We start from the raw sequence: 13,211 nt of genomic DNA, 5'->3' as shown, positions 1-13,211 counted from the left end.
TTTTAAACCCCGACAAGACGCGGGTCTAAGCCATCGAGGCACCACGCCGTAGTACCCTGGAACTCAATTAGCGGCAACGGGACGCCTCTCACCCAGACCACCACTGCTCGCTTTCTGGGCCTACAGATCGATTCCTGTCTTCGGTGGGACGCGCAGGTCTCTAGCATAGTACGTAAAACTTCCCAGAAGCTAACCACCCTGAGAACCATCCGCCCGCCGCTATCTGAACGCCAGTCGCTCCTCTTCTATTCTGCCCTTATACTTCCTGACATGCTTTATGGATCAAACGCGTTCTTCTCTGCACTCACGGCTCAGCAGCGGCACCAGCTCACTGTCCTCGACAAGCGATGTGTTCGCTGCGTAGCCAATCTGCCCTTCTCGTCCCATATCACTCCTATAATACACTCGCCTTCCCTGACCCCTCACCCCTGCCAAATGCAAACTCCGTTTCCTTATGCACCGTGTCCACACCAGCAGCATGCCATCAGCCCTCTTCTGAAAGATAAAGTAGCCCTCCAACCTCCCAGTAACACCCGTGGCAATGACAATTGCAAATACGTTGTGCCGCTAACTCGGCGAACATCTGGCGACAGCCGACCATTGGTTTCCGCCGTGAAGCTTGGGAACACCCTGCCACAGGAACTCACGTCCACTCGTCGTCCAACCCCGTTTAATTAAAAGATTGCTGAAAGTGTTTTTCGACGGTTAATATGGCCGAATAGTACCGCCCTCTGGCATAGGTCCTCATCTTCCTATTTCTCTCTGATTGTTAATTCGTTCGAACTTGACTTGTGATTACCGGTACATACATAATAATTATGTCATGTATACTTCCTATTGACTGTTTTCTCATTTTCTCAAGTACAGCTTTATCGAGCCACACTTTTTATTCTATCGCCATCATAATACAGTATTGGGCATCAATGCCCGTTTGGTTTGCGATGTAAAATAAAACTAAGTTACTTCAAACAAACAAACAAACAAACAAAAACTGGACACACAGCTAGAGAGTGCGTGGTGGAAACAGAGCGCAAATATCGTCGTCATCTTTACCATTTTTAGTGCACCTACCTCCTTTTCTTGCAAGATCGCGCCAGCCTAGCCTAGCCGTCAAATGAAAAAGAAAAACTTTTTTTTCAAAATAGATTGCCTCTGTGAGTCTGTGACGTAGATCTACGTAGCTACGTGTTTGATTCTGGATTGTGCAGCTGACAGTGCCACACATGTACACGGGCCGACGGGGAGATTGAGAAACATTTTGAAAGACTTTTATCACTCGGACTCCAGGGTTTCCTTCTGAGCGTTTCGTGTAGCAGCAAGTTTGGATGAGTGCAACTCTTTCTTAGATCCAGAAGACAACAGTGCCAAGCACTTGAGCTGCGTCGAGTGGTTCCCGTCCGATCAGCGAACTCGTTTACTTTTATCTAAAGATCTCGGTGTTTGCTTTTTTTCGTTCAAACATTTCATGTCCAGTTGACTGGTTTTGTTCTAGTTGAGTAGTGGTAGTAGTGACTGGAAGCGGGCCACGTTGCTGTAGCTCTGTGGAGGAGTTATCAATTGGGGTTTGTCCCGGCAGTTGATCTTGAATTTCAACTGATGGTAACTGATTCTGAACCACTGCCATTCTGCGCTGTACGAGTACTGTAGCAATACTATTATGTCGTCGGGATCAACTACTGCTGCTGTCGCTGGATGTGCCGGCGAGGCTGGCGTACGCGGCGCAGCTGTGGCGGGCGGCGCAGCACACACGTTGGGCGGTGGTGATCCTGCAACAGCAGCAATGGCCGCGGCGGCATCGCGAGCACACCCATGCCCGTGCCTGATGTGCAGCGAGTCGTTCAACGTGTGCGACAGCGCCGGCAAGCAGTACCTGCTGCGGCACCTGCTCGTCGCGCACCACGTCGTCATCGGCGAGGTGGATGAAGTGCTCGACCTGCCCGTGTACTGCTCGTACTGGCAGCAGCGCCTGGCCGGCCATCAGCTGACGGAGTTCATGGCCGTCATCCGCACCAACACCAAGGCGCCAACAGTGCCCACGCCGGAGAAGTACGTGGCGCCGCAGGAGACCTACTACCTGCTGAACAAGGCGCTGCCCGAGGACGCACGTCTACGCCGGGACCTGGCCCTCAAGGCGGCGCTGCACGCGCAGGAGCTGGAGCGCGCGGACAGCAGCACGCAGCGCTCGTGCCTGTTCTGCAGCAGCGAGTTTGCCGGCGATCGGCGTCAGGTGCTGGCGCACATGCGCGCGGCACACGGCTTCAATCTGGGCAAGGCCGACAACCTGGTGTTCGTGGACGAGTTCCTGCAGCTGCTGCGCGCGCGTCTGGACCAGTTCACGTGTCTGTACTGCGAGCGCGTGTACAAGGACCGCTCCACGCTGAAGGACCATGTGCGCAAGAAGCACCACCGCAAGATCAACCCGGACAACACGGCGTACGACCGGTTCTACATGGTGAACTACGCCACGCCGAGCGGTGAGAGCTGGCAGCAAGGCAGGGAGATTCCCGACGAGGACGACGATGATAATGATGGTGATGATCAGGCGGAAGACGAGGAGCTCAGCGACTATGCAGGCAGCTACGGATCGGCGCCCACCGGTTCATCGGCGGCAAGCAGTGCCGTGAGCGACTCACTACTCGGCGATATCGCATGTCTCTTCTGTCTTCACTACGCCAGCGATCTCCGCAGCTTGAACGCACACAGCGTCGAGGAGCACGGCTTCGATCTCGTCGAGGTGCTCGCCAAGCTCGGCTTCTACTGGCGCGTTCGCCTGGTGAACTTTGTGCGCCACCGCGTGAACAAGCGCATGTGCGTGCTGTGCGACGCGGTGTTTGACAGGCGGGAACTGCTGCTGCGGCACATGACGGCCGAGCGGCACTTCAGCGTTCCCGAGCGGAAAATCTGGTCGGATGTCAACTACTTGTTTCCGACCGACGAGGGTGATGCACTGTTGCAGCAGCTGGCAGAGCTGGATGACGACGATGACGGTGGTGATGCTGAAGAGTCCGACGGCGAAGTTGCCGTTGCCGAAGATATGCAGCCACCCGATGCGGAGGCATTCGAGGAGCTGTCTCGGCTTGTGCGTGATGCCTCGACTCGTGATGCTTCCGCTGTCGTATAGATCTCCTCTATATTGTGTATTTGTAACCGCCTTTGATGTGGTCTTTGATAGGATTGTTGTTGAGCTGAATATGTGAGCCCTGATCTGCCTTTCAGCAGACGTAATTTTTGGACTTCGGACATCAGCCCTGCCTACCTGTGTGTGTGTGGTGTGTGTGTGTGTGCGCACGCGCGCGTCGCTGTCTCTCTTTCTCTCTCTATATATCTCTTTTTTTCTCTCCAGTGATGCAGGCAGGTGCTAACTTTTATCCTCTCCTCTTCCGTTTTTTAATTCTTTCGTACAGAAGCTGGCGTATCACTCTACGTGGGGCTGGCTCCCTGCCATGATTGACATTCAGTTCACATTGGATACAATATATATCGCTCTGCTAATTGTGCTGTTTCTGCTTGCTTTTGCTGGTTGCCTGGTTTTGTTGTCGATGATGGAGGAATACGCTTCCTCCTTGCTTTGCGTTCTTTGAGTCAACAGACTTTTGCAGTCGATTACAATCCCGCCGCTGACCAAACACGATCACGTGACCACCCAATGTCGTAATGAGGCAGGTTTGGGCCATGTATGGCAAACGGATAACTACGGATCGATTCGTCAGAGAAAGAGAAAAAGTAAAAAAGTTTTTAAAAAAAACAATTCCACACACACACACACACACACACACACACACTTGTATTATAAGTCTTGCTCAGTGCCAAGACTGGTCACGTGGGTTTCCCCGGGAGAGAGGAGAGAGACTGCAAAGGAATCTTGGAAAGATGACTCAATTGGCTATTGAACCGCCCAACGGCCGACACCCCCTGAAATCCCCAAACTATGGGTGGACTTGGAAAAAGATCCCACTCATGGGCTCACCACACCTCAGTATTTACTAAAAAGTGGGCGAGGACAAGGTGCAGAAAAAAGGATTGAACGCATCAAGGTATCCGTCCCGGGGTCCAACTGCGGTTACCCCTGACCCCAGTGAGGGCAACACTTGGTACCAGTGTAGGTGGCTAAATCAGAGTGGATCTGATATATGCTTCACTAGCACCATTGATTACACAAGAGTTAATCTAACCAGAAGCAGTCCATGGTTAACAGGTATGTATACTTCAAATAGAAAGTATATGAACCCTGGAACCAACAAAGGTGTCAGGTACAACCAAGAGTACATAACCCCCCAGAGTGTGCAACGCCGATCCAGCTCTGCATAGGGTCTTGGTCGAGCGGAATCGGATCTTCTGATGTCATGCGTACACTCCACACCAGCGCAAGGCCGGTCTCGAGGCAGGGCACCATTGTTTTTGATCCAAGAGTACCCGCGACTCCCCGGGTTCCCCTCAGATGTGTACGGTATTATGACGCAAAGATCCGATTCCGCTCGACCAAGACCCTATGCAGAGCTGGATCAGGCGTTGCACACTCTGGGGGGTTATGTACTCTTGGTACAACAATACACCTTCGAGCAGCCGAGCCTGTTGACAACACACACACCACACACACACACACACACACACACACACACACACACATACACACCACACACGCGCGCCCGCACACACACACACACACACATTGGTGGTCAACAACTCCACCGGATATAGTTTGTCACAGACACTAAGAGAATACAAGAGCACTCTGAAAGGGTAATAAAAAAACTGGATAATAAAAAAACTGGATAACAAAAAAAGGCCCACGGAAACTACAGAAAATGGACATGAACAGGGCGGGGCAAAATGATCGACATTGCCTGAAGTGTTAAAAACAAAGTTCTAAGAAAAATACTTAAGGGGGCTCAGTACTTCTGCGCGCGCATCGAAATCACGGCATGATTTTATGCAAAATTTCGCGTTTGAAAACATTTTGTCCGCGGCTGGAGAAAGTTTTTTTGCGAGAAATAGTCGTGTTCAAAAGTTTATTTTGCGAGAATTCAAAGAAACTGCAGTCCTTGAACAGTTTGAACGTTTTGTGTTTTCCATTTTGGTTTGCTGGATGTCGGCGATCGATGGAGCTATGGAGCTTCGTGTCAAGTACTTGTAGTTATCAATAGGCACGGCCGTTTTCGTGGGCGCTCAGGAACAAAGCGTGTTCAATCTTCTTCAGGTCGTGTAGTTCTAACTTCCAGCTCAGATATGCCCTTTTCTCAGTCTCGCCTACCAGTGAAGACAAGTAAACCCGCAAGATTGTCCAGAGCCCAGCTACCAGTGATACATGTACCAGTCTCAGAGCGCAGGTAAGTGACATGCTTCTCTCAAGTTCAAGTGCATCCACTTGAGTGGCACTTGGAACGATATCTATTTTTTTCTTTTCCAGTCGCCAGATAAAAATGTTACTGACGACTGTGAGAGAAAAACTGGTCTTGTACCTGCAGTACCTGGAGATAGTGGAGTCAGAGTGTAGTGTCTGCAAGTAGAGACTTGATCTCTGTGAGTAATGAGTGTGGTCTGGATGAGACTGGAACAGCCAGTAGGAACAGCACAGCGACATGCCAGTGAAGTGTTCTATGTGTGGGCAGGAGAATTTGGTCAGACATCTGAGTCTCATGCTGGATGGAGTGGAAAGCATGGATCCTATGAACTCTAAGGCTGCACTGGGTGAGTTCTGACCTGTGCCTGTGTTTCTCAGGAGAAGGCTGTGGGTTCAAGGTAGTATGGCTGTGCTTGTATCATTGAACTATGACAGGAATCTGTATATATTATAAAACTGAATATTGAAATATTGGCAATATGCCTTGTAGAACAACTTGAGCAGAGACAGTCACAGATACGTAATATTATGCATGGTCAAGTTGCCACATTTTCATGAGCTCGGCCTTGACCTAGACTGTAAATGCAGCATAAAATTGTGTTATGCATGTTGTGAAGAACTGCAATATTACCCAGGCAAGGCAAGACAAGGAATGTCAACTGAAATCATGAATCACAGCAGTACACATTGCAGCACTAGTCAGGCTTCTGTCACAGTCTCAGCAAACAAGCTGCAACATGGGTGTTTGTAGAAGTCTAAATATTCTTCAACAACAACAACGTTATATAATCATGCCTACAGGTACAATCATCTGGTGTTGGCATTTGAGAGGAATCAGGGAACTGGCATCCTTGGATTATTGCACGAACCGGGTGGCGATGGGCGTGTGCTAGTCAAAACGAGTTCTGCTATTGCAAAACGCATAACACATCATCTAGCATCTGGAAGACCCAACACCAACAACCCTATTTTACACACTGCTCCAGACCGCACAAGTACTCCAGCAGCTGCAGGAGGTGCAGCATCGTCCCCACTTTCTACCACTCGTGATGATGCTGCAGTTATCTGCTCAAACATTCACGTTGTGCTGCACACCGGAGGCGCGAACCCACAATACCAACAGTGGCTGCTAGCCATCGCATGCAGCAGTAACCAAGCAACTCAAGTTGCTCATTGACAGCGTTATACTTATAATCCGTTGTTTTGTACATTGATATACGGCACATGTATGTATGTATGTTTGTACATACTCACAATATACAACAAAGATGTGAATAACACAATTCAGTTGTGACTGTTGCATGTGGTATTGTCTGGGATTGGTCTATAGCAAATGATTCTCGACCTACATAGTCAAAGTGAAGCTTGAATGAAGTCGATACACTCATTTTGGCAACAATGCTGAATCTGACTTTCAAGTTGAATATGCAAAATCCGTCACAAATTTTGTTTCTCACGGAGAAACGAGATGGTAGACATAAAAATCTATTTTTGTAGAGCCTTCCCATGGCCTTGAAGAGCAGATAATGACCATAAAATGGACCATGTTATTGTCTCGATTCTCCACTATTCAAACAAGTCTAAAGTCCGGTCTGCTGAAATACGCGTTTTGCCAAATCACATTCTGGGCTACATTGGCCTCTCACAGTGGTCTGGTCATATGTCGTGGACATTTTCCAAAGAAGACAGTATTGTAGGCCCCTCCATACCCACTTTCAGGATTTTTGAAGCATTACCAACTGGAATTTTACGCCTTTAGTGAGAAATCATTGATTTTTTGCCGAAAAACATAGGTACAATACCACCCCCATAGCTGGGGAACCACATAATAAACCTATCCTTGAAATAGCCCAGACCAGTTCTCTAGGTGTCTGGCCATCTGAAAACACACAGTTCAGATCGATTTACCATAATTTTTTTTGCTCCCTCTTCGGGGTTGAGCCCCCTTAACTCTGATGGAGAGCCAAGGAAAACGTGTAAAAAGAGAAGTCGTGTTGGACACAAACAACGGACTTGTAAACCTATGGTTCTTCTGCTTACAAAAATATTTGAGTTCTGGAATCTTCAAACAAGGCTACTTACTGGCTACAATCAATCTTGTGGAGATAAGCATAAAACTCGCATAGAAGCAACGGTCAGCGTATTATTGGCCGTAGGCCATGAAGAGAATACGATATGACCACAATCACGAACGAAAAATACAACAAATGCAAAGGTACCGAAAGGGCAACTGTCGCCAGGATGTGCCGATGGGAATGCTACGAACTCAGCTTACCAGAAAAGCTGGCTGGTTTCCATTTGTTTGGCTAGGACATAACCGAGACAAATGCTGTTAAAAAAGCACTCAAAGCCTTTTTTCTTAGTTCACACACATGTACACCCAAATTAAAACTACCATGGCTTAGCACATGGATACGACCTCACCGAGTATGTAGACTGGTTTAGCACATGGATACGGCCTCACAGAGTATGTAGACTGGTTTAGCATATGGATACGCCCTCACAGAGTGTGTGGAGTGGTTGAGCACATGGATACGACCTCACACGGCGTTTAGCACACGGACACGACTTTGCAGAGTGTGGCTCTGCATAACTATGATGGATAAGACCACGTAAACTAGCCTAGCAGCAGCACATGCATAAGACGGTATGTTACAGTGCTGTCCCTGCTGCTGCTGCTGCTGCAGTCAGCACACACACGCACACACACACACACACACACACACACACGCGCGCGCTCTTCCACTGTAGCTGCCACTGGCCACGCATGCGTGTGCGTGACGCGAGCACACGGAGTCAGTCTTGACAGTGCAGCACGGTCGACGACGAGATGCCCAAACAGGTGGCGTTGCCGAGACAAGAATCACGAGCCAGGCAAGACGGGGAAACCACACGGTTGTTTACTAGTGTACTTGGTCAGTGCCGAACCAGCCAGCCTTGCAACACACACATGCACACTTGAGCAGCCATGTTGCTGAAATCTAGCGAGTGTTGGATAATGACCCCGGCTAGCACGCACACAGATAGGCATTAGTCAGCACCGCGTACCGGGGGTTCAGCTCTTGGTCAGCACCGCATACCGGGGGTTCAGCTCTTGGGTTTCTGCAAGCAACAAAACAAAGGAACGTGTTGCAAAGAAAAAAATTCTTGGCACATGCGAAACAGAAGAAGAAAAAAAGGAAAGCACCCCCGGTGGGATTCGAACCCACAACCTTTGAATGCCGTCAAGCAGCTAGCCCGATTAGAAGTCCAATGCGCTAATCCATTGCGCCACGGGGGTGACTACGGCTTCCACAACACGCACATGCCTCAACCACAGTACAGTGCAGTTACGAGAAAGAAACTACCGCATTTGTGGCGTATAAAATCTAGCCCTCCTCCTGTAGAAGCTGATGTCAGCATATTGGGTTTCTATTCAAACGAGGCTTGTATTCAAACCAGGTAATAAGCCCATTGTGCATTGCCAAATATGGAAAGTATGAGTAATGCATGTGAGTACACTGGGATCAGCAATGTACTGTTCAACACCCCCACACGACCATGCCCAGGTGGCTGTGTGGGGTGTTTATGGCACAAATTACGTCATTGCGCAATGGACTTATTCCATGTATGCCAAAGCTGAAACTAGGCTTATGTGCTGACAGTCCAGCTTGAAAAGCAGGCTTCTGTACGAAACAGGCACTGCGGCATTGTACGAAACAGGCACTGCGGCATTGTACGAAATGTTGAAAGCGCCATGCAGAATATGACGTAGTGCTCAGTGTGGATGTTGCGCCTACCTGTCCAAAGTTAGCTGCCAATGTGATGCTGGATTGCCTGGGTCTAGATACCGATGCAGCAGCACCGGCAGTATCAGAGGCGGTATCAGTGGCCGATGACCTCTCCCGCCGCCTCTGCCCCGAAGACTCTGAAGACCGTGCAGAAGCAGGAGCAGCATGAGCGGTGGCGGCAGCAGTGCCAACACTTGCGTTGCCAGTACCTTGGCCCTGCTGGTGATGTCTTGATGAGGCGCTGGCCCGATGCGCTCCTCTACCTCTGGACGATGCGTCAGAAGCGGGGCTGCTGGAGGAGGATGAGGCGGCGAAGTTCCCGGATGACCTGGGCCTCGCCGAGTGGTGTCGTGCATCCGGTGTGCTGTCATGGGGCTGGTGACCACCACGTCCTCGGTGTGCGCCCTGTCCCCTCCGAGAGCCCCTGCCCTGACCTCGGGGTGATGGCCCGGACTGCTGCTGGTACTGTGCTCTGTGATGGCTGCTGGCTGACTGACCTGGGCTGGTTTGTGGGCCATACAGATCCTGTAATGCATCGCGCTGGAACCCCGAGGCACCTCCTCGTGATGGGGTACCACCTCCTCCTCGTGACGGTGTGCCACCTCCCCGTGACGGGGTACCACCTCCTACCCGTGACGGGGTACCACCTCCTTCTCGCCACCTTGTAGCACCTCCGCCTGACGAGGGGCTAGAAGCAGCACCTCCGCGTGTCCCGCCTGGCGTGGAGTATCTCCCATCCGGCCGCTGCTGGACCGAGTGCTGTGGAGTAGTGTAACCTACAAGCCATGCAGGTAGCCGCACAAGCAGTGGCAGCAAAAGCAGCCGCACAAGCAGTAGCAGCAGTCACAGCAGCAGCAGCAGCAGCAGCAGCAACAGCAGTAGCAACAGCAGCAGCAACAGCAGTAGCAACAGCAGCAGCAGTCCCAGCAGCAGTAGCAGCAACAGCAGCAGTAGCAGGCACAGCAGCAACACCAGTAGCAGCAGCAGAAACAAAAGCATACTGTATATATAATTTCACAGAATCCGTCGGGGAGCTACTCAGAAACTGCATAAGCTGACAGCCTACGGAAAACTGAAAACATCAGATGTATAATTCTAGACTACAGATTCTGTAGTCTAAAATTATACCCTCTCCTTGCCCAACCACCCGTGATCCCAACCAATCGAACCAAACAGTTGATGCTGCTGCTGCTGCTGCTGTAGAAGTACCGTAAAATTCCGTTAATAAGCCCCGGGCGTATACTTTGCAGAGCGTCAAAAACCGGGCGAATATTTGGGCATGGGCTTATTTTAGGGCATGGGCGTTATTTCGGATGCAATCTGCAGAAGATCAATCTATCAGCAACCCACTAGTTTCAGTGAATCACCATTCACACTGAGCGCGGTACAGGTACATCAAACCACAGCTGGAAATTTGGTCGTAACCAAGAATGTAGCGATAAATTACAGATTTGATAGGTAAACCACTTGCTATGGTAAGTACAAGGCACAACAGGTACCGGCGTGGCTGAAAACGTCGTGACGCTGAAGCAGGTAAGGCAGAAAACTAGATGACACTGAAATTATTATTAAAGCAGGCAGATGATGGTCAGGTGGCTAAACGTCATGATACTACTGGTCGCGCGCTGGTCATTTTGAGTCCACTTTACGCCCTGGGCTTATTTCGGGCATGGGCGCTAAAACGGACTTGAAGTGTACACCGCCTAAAACTGGGCTTATTTTCGGACATGGGTGTTATTTAGGGTGGGCTTATTTACGGAATTTTACGGTAGTCAAATTGCCGGAGAATCCATAAGAATTCGTCTGCTATGGTAAATTTCACCAGACCTGACACCGCAAGCCATTCCCCCCAGTTCACCAAGAGTACATACTAAACCCAACGTGTGCAGCTCCTATTGTGAGCTGTAATGGGACCAAACTTGGCATTTTTTTTATACTGCATCATTTTTTGGCAGAAGCATACTCAAGTGTGTATGCCTTTCAGCGCTTTAGTCTTGTAGATATGGTGTCAGTACATCAGGTTCAGGACGCATGGATCTACTCTCCGTTGTTCCGCTTCGACTGCCGTAGCTGTGATGTACAGGTTCTTTGTAATTTGATCTCTGGCTACGCACGATGGCATCAGTGAGTCAAATAGATTGATGTCATAAAAAATCCACAGTGGGCTGGGGAGCGTTGAGCTGGACAATCTTCGCTATCAAGAATAAAAAAATAAATAAAACAAAAGTACAAACCCCCTTGTCGCCATGTACTCTTGTTGTCTTATGAAAAAAAGAGAAGAAAAAATGTTTCCGCTCGGGTTCGAACCGAGGACCTTGTGCGTGTGAAGCACACGTGATAACCACTACACTACGGAAACTGCCACACAATCAGCACAAGTCGTAGCATATACATACAGTACTGCAAAATATTTTCGCCCAAAATCTGACACCATTTACCGCAAACACCTTTTGTCTTTGTGCTGTGGCGGCCCCCACTGGCAATGTTCACGTGTTCAATAGTGGTGTACACGTATGAGTGAGTGTGCGGATGTGTGCGCAACGAGTGAGTGCAGGGTGGACAGAGAACATCGGTTTTCCACAGAAATGCCGGTATCCGGATAGACGAGGGAACGGGATAATGGAACGCACATACTGACTATGTATCCATGATAACAGAGAGGTTCCACGTAACGCAATTACGTTAGTAAAGAACGTAGTCGATCTATGGAAAGTCTTACGTAAACTGCGTGCGCATCTGGGTTCCGCCATACGGAGTTTTCAAATCACGTAGCTGCCCTTGGCAACTCTGAACGCGGCAGTGTACGACCAGATCGACCTGGGGAGAGAGTCATAAATTTGTACCCCAATCCACTTACGGACCAGCTACGTTATCAGAGCCCTATCTACGTACTCTCCGTAGACAACTTTCCGTAAGTGGGAGTGCAAACTCGCGAATTCACGGGTTTGTCCCGCCCACTAACGTAAAGTTGCTCAACAAAAGTTGCTCAACTTTACGTAGCGCGGAACCTCTCTATTATTATGCTGTAAATCGGTAACCAACAATTTCCTTCCGGATGGCGAGGGATCCGGATAAAAGAGGACCGGATAAGCGAGGTCTGCCTGAACAGTGATTTGTGTGTTCAGTTGCTCTAAAAAGTGAAAAGACAGGACTTCTGCATAGGTACTGACCCCTGAAATTGTTGGCTATTTTCCGGACATATCCTTTTGCGGACCGGTTTTCGGAAGAGCTTTTAAAAATCGGACACTGTCCGAAAAATCGAACGGTTTGGCAGCACTGCATATAGCAAGACGACACGGGCGACTGGGGCTCTAATCATGCTGGTTTCGAGTCCAGGCTGCCATTTACAGCTGCCCCCAGGGCAGGGATGATTATTAACTCTTGCATGTGGCATTGCACACACGCACACACGCGCACGCACGCACGCACGCACGCACACACACACACACACAAAGATACATACATGTGCCTAGACCCTTACCTTCGGCAGAACCCGACTCCTTTGCTGCCTCCATGGTGATTGCATTCACAATAGCGCGGACTAGAGCCTGGAAATTGAAAACAATGTAAAGCAGAAAACACAAATACATGTATACAGGTAGAAAACCATGACATCATTGGAAAATTCACCTTCAGTTGAGTCTTGGAGTACACTAGAGACAGGACCGGCGGAAGCAGTCATTGATTGGTCCGGCCATACCCTAGCCTTGCATACAGTTTGTGTATGACATACTCTACCATTGAACTCTTGTTGTACAATGCGTGTTAAAACCTAAAAAAGAAGTTTGTGTACCTGCCTGCCTGCATAATACTATAGTGAAGTACCCCAGTATCCCCGCGTACGACTATGGCATATTTATATATACCGTCCGTGTACAATATACCGTGTATATTGTACACGGACTTGTTGACTCCACAAGCTGAGAGAGTGGCCAGACATCTCCCATAGTTTCCCAGCAAAGGCCCCAGATTACAAGTGTGTGAATCAGAGTAAAGTACAGCGAGAGCGTCAGGTCTTGTGAGAATTCCCCTGAAAGGAGAATCGTGTTGCTCAGTGCAACTACATGTAATAAAAAAAGGTACTGGCATTTTTTTAAATT

At 49.3% G+C, this 13,211-nt stretch overlaps 2 protein-coding genes and 2 non-coding genes across 5 annotated transcripts in view; 1 reads left to right on the top strand and 3 right to left on the bottom strand.

Annotated features, from left to right (window-relative positions):
* Positions 1–1,237: 1,237 nt before the first annotated feature.
* Positions 1,238–3,631, top strand: LOC135819477 (zinc finger protein 277-like). Its single transcript, XM_065332693.1, has one exon. The coding sequence runs from the start codon at positions 1,658–1,660 to the stop codon at positions 3,119–3,121; it is 1,464 nt and encodes a 487-aa protein (XP_065188765.1). The 5' UTR covers positions 1,238–1,657; the 3' UTR covers positions 3,122–3,631.
* Positions 3,632–7,281: 3,650 nt separating this feature from the next.
* Positions 7,282–13,211, bottom strand: part of LOC135819475 (3'-5' RNA helicase YTHDC2-like) — a gene marked incomplete at its 5' end in the record, with an annotated part of 60,646 nt that continues 54,716 nt past the window's right edge. Inside the window, 4 exon segments of one of the 2 annotated variants that reach the window (XM_065332691.1) lie at positions 7,282–8,443; positions 9,121–9,782; positions 9,813–9,887; positions 12,593–12,659. In XM_065332691.1, the coding sequence (XP_065188763.1) occupies positions 8,429–8,443; positions 9,121–9,782; positions 9,813–9,887; positions 12,593–12,659 (819 nt within the window). 2 annotated transcript variants of the gene reach the window in all.
* On the bottom strand, positions 8,526–8,621 carry Trnar-ucu (transfer RNA arginine (anticodon UCU)). Its single transcript has 2 exons — positions 8,584–8,621; positions 8,526–8,561 (listed from the first exon to the last, which is right to left on the bottom strand). It is a non-coding gene; the product is annotated as a tRNA-Arg (tRNA).
* Trnav-cac (transfer RNA valine (anticodon CAC)) lies at positions 11,398–11,470 on the bottom strand. The gene has a single exon. It is a non-coding gene; the product is annotated as a tRNA-Val (tRNA).

The sequence above is a fragment of the Sycon ciliatum genome, chromosome 6 (assembly GCF_964019385.1).
Source record: "Sycon ciliatum chromosome 6, ocSycCili1.1, whole genome shotgun sequence".
In the NCBI taxonomy this organism is placed as follows: Eukaryota; Metazoa; Porifera; class Calcarea; order Leucosolenida; family Sycettidae; genus Sycon; species Sycon ciliatum.
This window is presented reverse-complemented; position numbering and strand designations above follow the sequence as displayed.